At 37.2% G+C, this 14644-nt stretch overlaps 4 protein-coding genes across 4 annotated transcripts in view; 1 reads left to right on the top strand and 3 right to left on the bottom strand.

Moving 5' to 3' along the window:
- LOC105165449 (tubby-like F-box protein 7) overlaps nt 1–211 on the top strand; it is a gene marked incomplete in the record, with an annotated part of 3746 nt that extends 3535 nt beyond the window's left edge. The window contains 1 exon segment of the mRNA XM_011084465.2: nt 1–211. Within this exon segment, the coding sequence (XP_011082767.1) occupies nt 1–32 (32 nt within the window).
- On the bottom strand, nt 1608–4263 carry LOC105165448 (multiprotein-bridging factor 1b-like). Its single transcript, XM_011084463.2, has 4 exons — nt 3994–4263; nt 3486–3569; nt 2041–2123; nt 1608–1953 (listed from the first exon to the last, which is right to left on the bottom strand). Exons 1-4 carry the CDS (start codon nt 4124–4126, stop codon nt 1834–1836), a joined length of 420 nt encoding a protein of 139 aa, XP_011082765.1. The 5' UTR covers nt 4127–4263; the 3' UTR covers nt 1608–1833.
- Nucleotides 4896–9867, bottom strand: LOC105165447. The gene is made up of 6 exons (XM_011084462.2): nt 8834–9867; nt 8611–8754; nt 8385–8489; nt 7810–7908; nt 7014–7112; nt 4896–5441 (listed from the first exon to the last, which is right to left on the bottom strand). The coding sequence occupies exons 1-6, from the start codon at nt 9635–9637 to the stop codon at nt 5157–5159; spliced, it is 1536 nt and encodes a 511-aa protein (XP_011082764.1). The 5' UTR covers nt 9638–9867; the 3' UTR covers nt 4896–5156.
- Nucleotides 10676–12769, bottom strand: LOC105165446. Its single transcript, XM_011084461.2, has one exon. The coding sequence runs from the start codon at nt 12628–12630 to the stop codon at nt 10816–10818; it is 1815 nt and encodes a 604-aa protein (XP_011082763.1). The 5' UTR covers nt 12631–12769; the 3' UTR covers nt 10676–10815.

Raw genomic sequence — 14644 nt, 5'->3', positions numbered from 1 at the left:
CCAGCTTTGGGACGAAACTGGCATGCGAGTAATATAAGCTGTGTCTGGATTGAGAGACTTGATTCGTAGGAAATTGTTTCCTGCCTTTGCTCTTGTTGACAGTTTGATTGACAAATATATATATATGTACATGCTCTTATTGTACGTTTATTACATAAAGTTTTTCAAGTAATGAGAGTAAACAACTTTGGTGCTTGTGTTTATGTTTCAAGTTGGTGCTTGTGTTTATGTTTCAAGTTGGACGAGGATGGATCACCGTGCATGTACTGATCTCCTCAACCGTTGGATCAAATCGGAATCATTTAGTCGTGCAATTTAGCAAACCTGATAATCACATGGCCGCACCACTTTTGCTACCTTTGTAAATTTCTAGGTGGTTTCTTTTTTTTCTAAATAATTTTATTAACTTAAACATCAAGCGACTATAATAGGATCTTGCCAGTGGTGTTCTCACCGGATTTGTGGCTACAAATAATTTAAGAGATTTAGAACCTGAAATCAAAGTAAGGAGACGAACCAAATTTGAACCTCAGTTATTCCTATTGCAAACGGTTGGGGAAATTAGTTTATGACAATAATAACAAGCCATTGATGGAAAGGGGTGAGACCAAGTTTAGGAGGAACGGATCACCCATTACTTTTTTGTTTTTTCTTTTTCTTTTAGCGGAATAGGTTCCAAAAAATATATTTTCTTAAATTTTAAATTTACATTAAAATCAAGCGATAAAATCTCTTAAAAATGTGTAATTTTTGTATCGATATTACAAAAATATGTTATTAAATTAATTTATTAATAATATTTCCTGAGCTTTAACTTATTCTTTCCTAAACCTATTTGAATTTGTGTCGAGCTTTGATTTGATGATTTTCCACGATTCCGAGTTTCATCAGATTTGATCTATTTCGTGCATTAAATGAGTTTAACGAATTTAATTTCATTTATATTTTTTATTTTCAAAACTATTAAGTTGGGTTTCAATTGATTCTATCAAAAAGTTAATCAAGAATTGTCCTGCAAATTTGATTCAAATTAACAGGATCATACAAGATTTAGTAGTTTTGAGAGTTTATGTAAATACATTCAATTGGTCTAGCTAAACGTTTATAAATGCAATGATTTTAAATTAATGAACAAGTAAATAATTTAGGATATTAAACTTTACTCATTCTCCTGGGTATTTGAGGATAATAAAATCAAAACGCATCCTCATTGGTGCAAAAGCCTGCACCTATTTTATCTATTGAGTAGGATATAGATATATGGGTATCGAATATAATTTCTGAACATGAATACCGTAAAACTCTATCCATGGACCTGCCTATCCTATGCACGATCAGGCCACTAGTAGATCGTAAAGTGTAAATTTCCTTTCTGGCTTCTCTTCCCCATTGCGCACACAAATTCTGATTCCGCTGGTTCTGAAGATAAGACCAGCAAAGATACCAATGACTCACATTTTTTCCTTTTAGCAATTGCTGTTTAATATCTTATCAATTCCTCTATCACAAGCATGAGATAGGAATCGAAATATAATCGACATAATTCAAGACTCTATGCAGCGGAGATTGTGGCAGTGACAATGGAGTATGTTGACAAGAAGCAACCATTGAACAAACTGAAGATTTATAAGCATAAGTTAGGAGGATTCTTCTATTTTCAGCAGCAGAACATCACGTTTCACAAGGAAACCAAAAACCATCTTTCGAGTCCTGTCATACGAGTAATACAGTAACCAAACGGAAAAGAAAAGGGAAAAGTTCATGTACACCACCACTTGTACGACTCCAAGGGCAATGGAAGTGCAGAACGCCGACTATCATCCCTACAATTTTTCATTTCTTTCCACGCAGTTTTGCACCAAGAGCCCTCTCCAGTTTGGAAATGATCTGCTGATTGGGTATTGCTTTTCCAGATTCATATTCCTGTATGATCTGGGGTTTCTCATTTATTAACTGCATGCCACCATGTAGGTTAATTTGTAAAAAGCTCCAGCTTCTTTTGAAACACATCCATCAGAGAACATGAAACAGAGGACATACCTGAGCAAGTTGAGCTTGTGTCAGCTTCATGTCCATTCGAGCTTGCATGATTGCCTTCTTTAATTCAGTGGGAACCTTCTCATCTGTTATAAGGTCAATATATCAACAGAGGGGCCACTTGTAGAGAATGACTATATAATGTTACATTTACTACTACATAATATATCCATGCAATTATGCTTGAAGGGTTCTAGCCACCATAATATCTCAACATTCTAGTAAGTTGTCTTCTATCACGTGTTCTATGGGTATAAGGATAATTCCAGTAAGGATTCAACAGACTGTTCAAATATGGAATTTATTCAACCAATTCTTAGAAAAAACAATCGTGCTTAACTCATATACGTTGAATTGAAATATCTATGACATATTACTATATTACCAAATTATTTAGGGGTACATTTACTCATATTTGCCCAACCAAACCCTTGTAATCAGAAAATTATTAATATGCAAAGTCAATCCTTTATTCTTAGACAAAGATTTGGTAAATAATAAAAGAAACTACAGCAGGCTTTAAAGTTCAAACTTGAACAAATTTAGTAATTGAAATCTGCTTATACAGCAAACAATAAAGACTACAAAGAGAGAGTTTTCCTTAATTTATATGGATAAAAATGAGATTAGTTGGGCCTAACGGGAATTTCACTGGTCAACTGTGGAAAACCTACGTGATTTGATGCCCCTCTACTTGATTCTTTACTCAACAAATCTAAGCCACGATTAGACTCAAACATATAATAAAAACCCTCAACAGGCTCAGAACCTCGCAGTCCTTTTTCAGGAATTAGTTTTGTTTGGTGTCCCACTAGAAAAATAATTTCTTACCATTAAGCAGATATAACATGACATTGTACATTATACTACTAATTTTTAATCCGGTATCTTGTAGAGGGGGGTCATATTGGTGGTATGCTAATTCAATCTCCATGTTGGTCCCCCAAAACTAAGAAATATTTTTTCATTTACACATAAGATTGATATTTGACTCATCAAGAAAGTAATAACCAATTGTGGAGTGGGATCAACAGGTTCCTTATCTTCGTCATCCTAAACAAAAGCAGAAATGAGAAGGTCCAATACCACAGATATTTGGTATGTAGACGCAAGAAGTCCACAATTTTCAGCTGTCATTAAGTGATAATTAAAAATATTAGTTTGTAGTAAAAAACCTAACTTTTCATATCTTCTTGATTACTAAACAAAACTATACTAAGTCTGAAATGAAATGAAAAGATTCAAATCATTCTGTCTCTCTCTCCCTCTTTTTTTTGGACGGGCAGGGTGGGGGAGCCCCCTCACAAAACAAAAAAGAAAAAATGAAATAGTGAACATCCAAAAATATTGACGAAAGAATCTAATCAACTCCAAATAATTATCATGTGGAATGGAAAAATATAACTAACTCAATTGAGTGCAACAAGCAAGCAAATATTTAAACTCACGAGCAAGATTTTCTGTGTCTTCATCGAGTTTCCTGGTGTTCAAGGAGGTGCCACTTGAGGCAGCCTTGTTCGTCCCCGCATTTGCTGCATTACAAATTTATAGTCAGCTATCTAAGCTGGATCTCATGGTATAAGACAAACACCTGAGTTATTACAAAATTTTCCATCCAGCATATAATTTGCAAACAGTTCACAAATTTATAGGACCTGCAAAGTTAAGCTCTCGCCTTCAGCTTCAGCAGCATAACATGATAAATCGGTAAAATGAAAAATAAAACAGTAATCACAACTAAATACCAAGCAAGAAATATAATATCATAGCATATAAATTAATTTTCAGGAAACCGCATAAGATAAGAAATGATTATATCGCTCCATAACTAATCTCCAACATTACAAAGAGTTGCCCTAGACAAAAATAAACGCCAAAATAAAACCGCCATATTAAACAACTTTAAAAACCTAAATCAAACACAGGGGAAGAAAGAGGAGAAGAGGAATTACGCACATTTTTTGACGGTTTCAATCTCCGCTCCGGCGCGGCGAGCAGCGTTGACGGCTTTCTCATCCTTCCTAGCGGCAGCGGTGGGTGCCTTCTTTCGGATCACCACCGGCTCCCAGTCCTGAGAAATTCCTGCCATTTCAGCGCACGCTCAATCTGGAGTAAATAGGGGGTACGTGTGTTGGGAAAAGGGAAGGAGGCGATTGATATTTGGGTTATGTAGATATAGATGAGATGAGTGGTATGGGAATTGGGGGGTGTTTGGGAACGCGTTTGTGTTATCCCGCAAGGGCACAGAATATATTATGTATCTTTTGGGAATTGGATTTGGGGGTGATGGTGATGCTGATGCTGATGGATACTTATGCTTATACTTATCTACTATCTATGCTGTCTATATGCCTTTTTGCTTCCTTGAGAAATATCTACCATTAAAAGCTGAAATTGATACCACCAACTTTTATTATGATTTATTAAATTATAAAATATCATTTTTTAAATATTTTGTACCATTCTACTTGTCCAGAATTAATGGTATTACTATTATTATTTTTAAAGAATTATTTTAAATTAGAATAAAGTAATAGATGGTCCCCAATAAAAGATAGTAGCTGTTGTGTCAATAAAGATCGAATCTCTCCAATAGTAAGATTAACATGTCACGATTAAAAAATTACAAGTTTGAATTCCACAAATATAAATATGTGACAATTTCAACAGTGATTTTCTATTTTATTCATTTTCTTGAATATAATATTTTGATTTGAAATTAATAATGATAGTGATCACTTTTCATATTCAAGAATTTAGGTGGCATGAGAATTGAAACTATATGGTATTTAGTTTGGCAGGGGAGGGGATGGAGAATTACCTTGGAAAACAATATACATATATATATATATATATATAAATTCCTATTCTATACAAATTTGAATAGATAGCCTCCTAACACAAAAAGAAGGAGGAAGTATTTGGAAATTCTAAAACTATCCTTTGCTTCTAAAGGGACGTCAGGTTGTTGTATCAGTTCATTGTTTCATAACATAGTTATGGTAATTCCAATGTGCACACATAGACTACTATAGCCTATAGCTTATCATCAATCAGCTGGTTAAAACTTGAAAGTTCTAAATCTGTACCAAACCACACGGAGAGAGAGAATTAAACTCTCAAGTTTTGATTTCATTATCTTCTTTTGGACCGTCAAGAACGCCATTGCCCATATGCAGATCTTGCATCTCGTTACCGACACCGTCTGGACAGTCAAGAACGCCATTACCCATCTGCAGATCTTGCATTTCGTTACGAACACCATTATTTCCACCAAGAATGCCATTGCGCATCTGCAGATCTTGCATTTCGTTACCGTCACCGTAATTTCCATGAAGCACGCCATTGCCCATCTGCAGATCTTGCGTTTCATTACCGATACCATTATTTCCATCGAGAGGCACCTACACCAAGCAAAAATCTACCATTTGTAACAAAACATTAACTCAAGAATCTCATTGTTGTATCAAGAGGTTAACTTAAACATGATGATAAAAGTTCAGTATGCACCATGATGATAGCTTATCAATTACTAAACCGCAATTAACAGCATCCTTAGTTCCTATACAGTACCATTCTTTAATTGAACCGTACCATAACTTTCTGGAAGGAATTTATAAGTATCAGAACTGTCTCTTCTACAGTATCATTGGACAGCTTCAGGCTGCTGGAGAGTGGTGGAGGGGTGGGAAGTTGATTTGTTTCATGGGAGAGGTGGTGGCTGGTTGGGAGCCATATAGGAAAAAGTTTGGAGATGAACGTCTAATGATGTTGACAGAGGTGGAAGGGAGGTCACATGGGAACTAGAAAGAGTATTACAAAAGAAGAATGAGGAAGATAGAATAAAGAATAGAAAAAAAAAAAGGAAAATAGAAAAGTAGGATAAGAGCTGAGCAGTGGTAGATGATGACCACTATCTTGGACTCTTCATTTTGATGAGTCACAGTGTAAAAATTAGTATTGTAGGCAAAGTAGTTCATGGCTTGCTAATCATACCACTTGGTAATACGACCTCTATGTTGACAATCGCTAGAACTTTTCAGGAAATGTTCAATTCTGCTGCTGTCCTGCCCCCACCTCTCCTCACATTCTATGGGGCTGTCTCACAGACAAATTGTCGTATAGAAACTTGATGCTGAACTTAAAATATCCAACCATCAAATTGCTGTTGTAAAATCAGCTAAACTTGACATAAGCGTTTCAGAACTTATCAAGAGATCGGCTCTCCTATGTACATCTTACTGGATCTTTTCTGCAGTTGTATGTTGTATGCACAAGTAAACATACAAGATTCAAGTTAGGCAGTCTTTCTCTTTCATAAATTATCATAATAAAGTATCATCATGTGCTTCAAATTTATCTATCCATTCACGGGTTCTGCTCCAGGCACCTAAACTTTATGTGGATGCACCATTCAAAGATTTTTGAAGTTTTTTACCAGCATCAGGACATGTTAAAGAACTATCCACAAGCAACAAAGTTAAATTCATAACAGAAAACGCACCCCTCTCAAACTCCTACCATTAAGAAATGACCTCAAACATCTTCACTATATTGTACCATGCTTTTTACAGAGAGAGTCTGCACGTGCGCTATACTAGATTTTTTCTTCAGTTTCATGCACGAAAAAACATGTGAAGTTAGGAAGCCGTGCAATTAACAGAATGTAGTCGCATTTGCTTCTAGATTTATCTTTTTGGAAGTCATGGGCTCTGCTGCTTATTTCTAACTTAATACCCAACTATGAGGAAAATAAAAGCAAGATACGATTCCAAGAAGAAGACTAAGGAAGATATGAGGCAAAGGTATAGGTATGGGTTATCGAGTGAAACAGTTGGCTTCATCCGAATGTTGCTAGTTGTTTGATGTTGGCTCCCAAATCATGCCATCATTGTAATCATGTGTCGCAGACAAGACAAAACTATGCATAATCAGATAGAGGAATAAAAGGAAACAAAAATAATAAAGACACTCACACTAGTCGACCCCTTTACTGCAGGCTCCTGTGAGTTACATGGATCTGGCATGCCATGATTTGCCAAGTTTTTATCAGCATCAGGCCTCGTCAAAGAATTCTGTACAAGAAACAAAGTCAGGTACAATGAGGGAAGCGCTCCTCAACCCTCTCAACTTTCTGCAGTTACAAAATAACAAAAATTAACACATCAAACATCTCCAACTACATCTACTCTTTTTCTTAAGAGAAAATTTCCAAGTTCTTAGGCCTCGTCAAAGAATTCTGTAGAAGAAACAACGTCAGGTACACTGACGAAATTACTCCTTAACCCTCTCAGCTTTCTACAGTTACACAATAACACAAATTCACACACCAAACAGTCTCAAACATCTCCAACTACATCTACTCTTTTTCTTAAGAGAAAGGATCCCTCATGTACATTGTACCAGATTTTTTCTTCAGTTGCATGCATGAGTAAACATATAAGAGTCAAGTTAGTAAGTCTATCAATTTGCATACTATAATAGTATCATGTAAAACCAGAATTTTTATCCTTGAATATGCTCTGCTACTCACCTCGTATTTAAAATCGAACTATCAGCTAAAAAAAGAACAAGTAATTATTCCAAGAAGAACACTATGATGGATAGAAATGTAGGTTATCTACTACTGCGTTAATCTTGATTGCTGTTTGGTATTATGCCCTGGAATCATTCATCACAGGGTGCACATGCCACCTGATGAGATAAAACTATGCAGGAAAGGAAATAAACTATATAGAAATAAAAGGAAACAGAAAATATCAAGACGCTCACACTAGTCAACCACTGTGCTGCAGGCTCCTCCATATTATGTGGATGTACCATGCCAGGATTTTCCAAGTTTTTATCGGCATCAGGACACGTCAAAGAATCCTGTACAAGCAACAAAGTCAAGTACAGCACAAAAATCCCTCTTCAATCCTCTCAAGTTTCTGCAGTTAAGAATCACACAAACTCAAATGCCACAACAGATCCAGCTCTACGTCAGTTTCATGCACAAGGATATGAAAGCCAAGTCAGCATGTCTTTCATAAATTAGCACAATAGGTATCACATGTTTCCAAATTTATCTTCAAATTCACAGGGTCTGCTACTCACGTTCTATTTAATAACCCAACTCAGAAAAAGTAAAGCAAGATATGATTCCAAGAAGAGCACTGAGAAAGACATGAGCCCACACAAATGAGAATTGAAGATTATTCACTGCCACAGTCAACTTTATCAGATAATTTGCTTGCTGTTTGATATTAACTCCCATAATCATTCATCACAGGAATCATACACCATCTAACAAGATAAGACTATGGACAAACCATATGAGAATAAAACCTGAGAGAAAGAATCACTACATTCATGCTAGATAACTCCTCTGCTGCAGGCTCCTCCGCATTATGCAGATGCACCATGCCAATATCTTCTGAGTTTTTACCAGCATCAGGACACATCATGGAATTCTGTACAAACAAAATGTTCAAGTACAGCACAACACTCGTCAACCTTCTTGAATCTCATCAAGTAAGAACTAAGACAGACTCGATCTTCAGAACAAACTCAAACATTTCCAACAAAACATACCATATCTCCTTCCTCACAGTTGGGCAAAGTTCCAGTAGCAATAGAACCACGTTCTGGCACTCCTTCGCCATTATTACCTACTATAGAATCATTATTGTTCACGATATTTGTTGAGCTATCCTTGTTTTCACTAATGACATTGCCCTGCAGAAACAAAATCATTCATAACCAGCAAAAGTTTCATTGTCATCCCAAAATACTGTTTTTTATAATGACTAATCACCAGAGTCTCGCTGGATTTATCACTGAGCAAAGAAACAATGGCAGGAAGCTGATCAATGTCCCAACCAAGAACCTTACAAACAGCTTGCCCAAATGCCCTATGCGCTTTCTTCTTATTCGTCTTGGCAATGGTGAACGAATGTTGCACGAGAGGCAGGCAACCCTTAAACTTCTTTCCTGTTTTCTTTCCCCCCAAAGCACCACACACCAGACAACTAAATTTCCCTTTAGCGAAATTCTTCTCATAATACCCCCTCAACACGGCATCCTCCTTAAACACCTTTAAAAAAAAATTGTACTCCTTGCGCCCATCGTCTTCCTCCATCAATTCGTCATCCTCATCGCTACTACTATCAATTCCATCAGAATCATCAGCGCTATTACTCATAAAGAATTCATGGACAACCTTGACGGCATGCTGGTGGGCACGTTTTGCAGCCAATTTCGACTGTTCTTCGGGGGAGAGCGAGAGCGTCTTCGCATCGGATTTTGCTTCCAGACTGGGCCATCCGGTGGCGGAATCCGGCGGTGGAGGGGTGGGGCACGGCCATTCAGTCCAGGGAGATGATTTAGATTCTGGGGTGGCGTTGTTGGGCTTCTTCGTGGACTTTTTCCCACTTTCGCCTCTACGTTTCGTCTCTTTTTTGAATTGGGTTGCTTTTGCGGGCTGCAACTGGTGGCGAACGGCGGTGGAGGAGACGGGCGCGGCTGCTGTAGGGGGGCCTTGGTGCCAGAGGGAGTGAAGGTAAATGATCTCGTCTCTGAGCCTTTGTTCGTATTGCGGGTCCATTTGCGGTGCAGTCATCGAAGGAACAATCAGAGATTCGGAATTGACAAAGTCTTGATTCTTCGAGCCCCTGCTTCAGGATTTGGGTGACAGAATTGGCGACCGAGATTACTCCGATTGACACACAACCAGAGGTGCAGTAGAAAATTGGAAAATTTTACTTTGATCCTTACATTTACTACTATTATAATTTTCCACCCTATAATATTAGTAGTTATAATTCGGGATAATTACAATGCCCTCCCTAAAATTTGATATAATATATGCAGACCTGTTGTAATTTAGGATATTATATCTAATACTCATAACATTTGTTTTTATTTCTCTACATTAGTCAAAATTCAATAAATTTTGTGATATAACAAAAAAATTAAATAAAAAATCCAGATTTTTCTCTAATTAATTTATTAATAAATTATTGCATTCATTTCGACATGCTAGTGCATTAGAGTAGGCATATTCACATTTATAAGGATAGCTTGTTTACAAAGATTTGATTGATTGAGTAAATGTAAATTTTCATTAACTTTTTTGTTAATATCTTCAATTGGGTAATTTTTAACAAACAAATGGATCTATTTGTTAGAAAAAAAACAAACGTTAACAATACTATATATAACTTCTTAAACCACAAAAAATTTACGTATAATTACATTAAACTTCAAGAGATGGGGATGTAATCATAAAATAAAATGATTATCAAAAGCCAAAAGTAACAATGTATCGTTAACATGTTGAAGAAGTTCAGTCTGGAGCCAAAAAAATATAATTCCAAAGTTCAAAAAATTCCAGCCTCCAGTTTGATGGTGTGACCTTTTTGTGGATATTGCAGTTGCTCCTAAAAACTGAAGTCCGTTAAGGTTGTCAAATATGCAACCTGCTCTGTGTTGTGCCCCAAATATTCGGCTGCTGATATGTAATGATGCGGAGGGAAAAGTTGTGGGAAATGTAAATGGCTAAATAGTAACTCATTCCAAGATGAATTCTGCTTCCACCTTATCTCCATTAAACTTGATGTCAAAACATCAGACAACGAAAGGCAAAGTCACGACGGTGTTTTGAGTCTCACTGCCATTCATTTTAGGAATTTGGGAACGTTTTGTTCCTTGAATTAAGTAAATAATACATGCCTATCAGTTCATAATCTCAATAACGTTGAGAAGAACCATACTTAGTCATCTACAAGCAAAAAGGCTTTACCTCTTCCTACCAATCTCACCTTCCACAATTGCATGTCTTGTCAGGACAATCTCCTTAACAAGATTTCTGTAGGTAAATGGTCTAACGGCAGCACGTAAGAACAAGCCGGGAGGGATCTTACTCTTGCTGATCTTCTTCCTATATGGACCATAGCCGAGCAACTTCCATTCTTGTGGACTCACTTTAGCCCTTCTACCTCGCATTTCCAGTTCATCTCCGTCACCTGAAGTTTGTCTTGTTTGCTTCTGCATTGACTTGAGTTGTTTCTCATAGAACTTGTTAGATATCTCTGCACTTCGCTCTACAAGCTTTTCCATAGCTTCGTTGCTTTTTATTGCCTTCTTGAACTCCTCGTCCCAATACCTAGCATCTTTTTCTGGTTCTGGATCCTCGTCTTCCTGGATTCCTAACCCCTCATCCCCATTTCCTTTTGCATCAAGAATGACAGCATCTGAAACGCCATAATCGTCATCATCCTCATTCACTTCATCAATATCACCACCATCATCATTGCCGTCATCCTCAATCCAATCAATGATCTCATTATCCCCCTCGTTACCACCATGATTATCATCATCATCAGGTGCATCACAACCCAACTCCATTTCCTCCAACTTCGCCTTCCACTCCTTTGTATATGGATGCAACAACATCACCGGATGATTGTTCAACAAAAACTCCAAACACTTGGACTTCTTCTCATCACTCAGCTTCTCAAATCCCTTAACCACATCATCCACAAATGCCTTTGGGTTCACTCTCACAATCTTACACAGCCCACCAAAATACGTACACATCTCCACGCTTCCATCATCATTCACCAGCTCACACATGTAATCCTCCTCAGTTTCTGGGTCAAGCAGTGGTGCTAATGCCGCGAAAAATTCATCCTGAGGCTCAAATCTGCATTGATAAACCGGCCTCTGCACATATATTATGTCTGGCCTCATCCAGGCTGCACACTGGGTAATCATTGCCCGCGCCTTATTCCCAAGCCTCCCCATCAAAGTCCATTTATCCAACCTCTGATCCCCTGCCTCGAGTGCCACCTCACACACCAAAGTCCACTGCTGCCAAGGCAAATCAGAAACCCTCCATTTCGGATGCCTAACAAACACCCAGAAGTACCTCAATCCCTTGTTCTTATCCATAGCATCCAGTCTTTTCTGAAAATCTGTGGCCATATCGTGCTGTTCGATCTTTTCCCACTCCTCTTGATCCCTAACCTCGCCAATCATGGTCACCCGTTCATCAGAAAAACTCCCACGAATAGGGTCACCCAATACCAGACCACGCCAAGAATAGGGTCCAAATTCACCGTATTTGTACCAATCGTACGGATGCTTTAAGTTGGGGTCATCCTTGTCCATGAACCTAACCATCCTATCATAGCCCAGACCGATCATTTGGAGCTCATCCTCAGAGAAGTTATCCGGGTAATTCTTGTGGGGATTCTTCATCCTGTAAAATAGGCTCTCCGCCATTTTCTTGCTTTTCCGACGAGCATTCCGCTTAGCCTCTCGGCGGAGCTCCGCGTCGCCCTCGATACGGCCGGTAGAGGAGCCACCGGGTTTCCCTTTGCTCCGTCCGGCGAATGACCGGAGGTCCGAGCGCTGGTTGGCATTTCGGCGGGAGAATTCGGGTTTAGGGGTCAGTGCGTGGATTGTCGGAGACCTCAGACTCGCGGCAAAAGGACGAATTCGGGGTAGCGTTCTGAGAAGAGGATTGTGGAATTTGGGGGGAAAGGAGAAGTGAAAGGGAGAGAGTTGAGGGTTTAGGGTTCTAGGGAGGGAGAGGTTTTGAAGCTGCATTCTAGTGAGAGAACGGATAATTTTGATTATCAGAAGAAATTGGAGTAGGAATAGACAAAGATTGATGTTCCGGTTATGACACTTTATACCATGTTTGGGAACTGATCATAACTTGTTCAGGTTTGTCCTCTTCTCTCATTAGCTTTAGAATTAACTCAGCAAATTTGAGCTGAAGTAGAGGAAAATAAGGATAAATCATTATGGTAGTGTGAATAAATTGTTCTCATTTTTCATGGTAGAATGAGAAACCAGTTAAACTATTTGAAATTATTTAAAATTGATCTATCATCAAACAATAATGCTTCTTCCTAGATAAATATTACTTTATGGTTCCTCACTGATGTCATTTATTCGATTTTAATTCTTTACGTTTTTTCCTTATCAGACTTAACCCTTCACATTTTAAAATTTCATCAAATTTAGTTCTCGCAGTTAAACACCCGTTAAAACTAACAAATTTAATAGAATCTTTGACGGTGAGGGACTAAGTCCCGTGAGAAAAAAACGTGAGTAACCAAATCTAAATAAGTGACATAATTAAGAAACTAAAATTGATATTTACCCGTTATCTGTATATTCAAAATTATGTTCAACTTTTAAAATTTGCTTACAAACTCCTCTTTTGAATTGAATTTTCTTTCACAAATTCATATATATTCCATTTATTAAAAAAAATATTATATGCATGTTATGGATTCAATAAAGGTAAAAGTGCAAAATTCCTCATATATGTATAGAGTAGTAAAATTAGTCCCACAATTATGAATGTCAATTTTAGTTCTTTATATTTTGAATTTGTAATAATTTTGATCCTTCTGATAAAAAATGATCGAAAATTAACAAATTAAATTGGGCCTTATAGCTTTGACAATAAATAGACATTACTTACACAATTAGCATTCTACGAGGATGCTAACGTGGCAAAGAATGGTTAACCACCACTCACAGCCGGTTGTTGGAATTTTTTTTCGGTGTGTCTCCGGCCACGCACAACAGCACTGAACTCGCTGTTCGACGTTGATTTCAACCCTACAACACATGTTTCAATTGGAGTTCAAATGCACCCCAAGTTGTTGATTTTAATCTTGCCCTAAAACCTAAATTTATTTTTTCTTTCTTCTCAATTCGGCGTCATCCGACCTATCTATTGTTCGAGACCACCACCAATCAACTCCTCATCCTCCGACGAGTTGGTTGTACCCAACAACATCCATTTTCATCCAGTTCTTTATGTTTTCATTTCTGCCACTTTTTTGCCTAATTTGCCATTGATGTTTCCGTTATATTTCCACGCCGGCGAGATGACAACACCCATGTGTTCACCTCCCCATGGCGCACACACCACTCCAATCAGTTTTCATCAACAATACCATCCACGTCATGGCCTTCACCCATTAACTCTTCCTATATATTTTAATTTATTGGCAATTTTGGTCTTTTCGACCAAAATTACCTCCCCCTACCACGTTAGCAACCACGCAAGACGCCACATGTTTAAGTTGAGATCAGTTGGCAATTGGAATTCTAAACCCAATTTGTCTAGTTAAACTTTAGGGCAATTTTGATCGAAAGAACCAAAATTACTACTAAATTAAAATATATAGGACTAAGATTGTCAATCCAATAATTACTGGATTAATTTTGCCATTCTCTATACTTATTGGGAATAATTTTACAATTTTACCTAAAATAAAATACTAGATATAATATAAATTTAGAACAGAAAATTCAATTTGTATTTCCAATCATCCAAAGAAAGAACCACTTAATACAAACATAGACAAAGAAAGAGGCTAAAAGAAATTAATAGTTTAAAGTGGGAAAAATTTTAGGTCAGATGAGCATGCTAGAATTTGATCAATTATGACATATTTATTATAATTGAATAAAAGTGATCACTTACATAATCAATATTTTATACTTATTGTAAAATCAATTGAGTTGGGACTTTGGTAAATAATATACGATGAAAAATTGTATTAGAAAAAATGAAAATTTGGTGGATAATACAATG

This window comes from Sesamum indicum, linkage group LG6, assembly GCF_000512975.1.
Source record: "Sesamum indicum cultivar Zhongzhi No. 13 linkage group LG6, S_indicum_v1.0, whole genome shotgun sequence".
In the NCBI taxonomy this organism is placed as follows: Eukaryota; Viridiplantae; Streptophyta; class Magnoliopsida; order Lamiales; family Pedaliaceae; genus Sesamum; species Sesamum indicum.
The sequence above is the reverse complement of the archived record's forward strand: the minus strand, read 5'-3'. Positions and strand labels throughout refer to the sequence as shown.

Bases quoted from the DNA above. Each gene is read 5' to 3' on its own strand.
- LOC105165448 (XM_011084463.2), bottom strand. From the start codon at position 4,126: ATGGCAGGAATTTCTCAGGACTGGGAGCCGGTGGTGATCCGAAAGAAG. The intron at 2,124-3,485 runs GTGAGTTTAAAT...ACCTTATAACAG, and splicing joins AGACACAGAAAATCTTGCTC to ATGAGAAGGTTCCCACTGAA. The intron at 1,954-2,040 runs GTATGTCCTCTG...GGTGGCATGCAG, and splicing joins CACAAGCTCAACTTGCTCAG to TTAATAAATGAGAAACCCCA.
- LOC105165447 (XM_011084462.2), bottom strand. From the start codon at position 9,637: ATGACTGCACCGCAAATGGACCCGCAATACGAACAAAGGCTCAGAGAC. The intron at 7,909-8,384 runs GTAGTGATTCTT...TTGCTTGTACAG, and splicing joins AGGAGTTATCTAGCATGAAT to GATTCTTTGACGTGTCCTGA. The intron at 7,113-7,809 runs GTGAGCGTCTTG...TTTCTTGTACAG, and splicing joins CAGCACAGTGGTTGACTAGT to AATTCTTTGACGAGGCCTGA.
- LOC105165446 (XM_011084461.2), bottom strand. From the start codon at position 12,630: ATGCAGCTTCAAAACCTCTCCCTCCCTAGAACCCTAAACCCTCAACTC.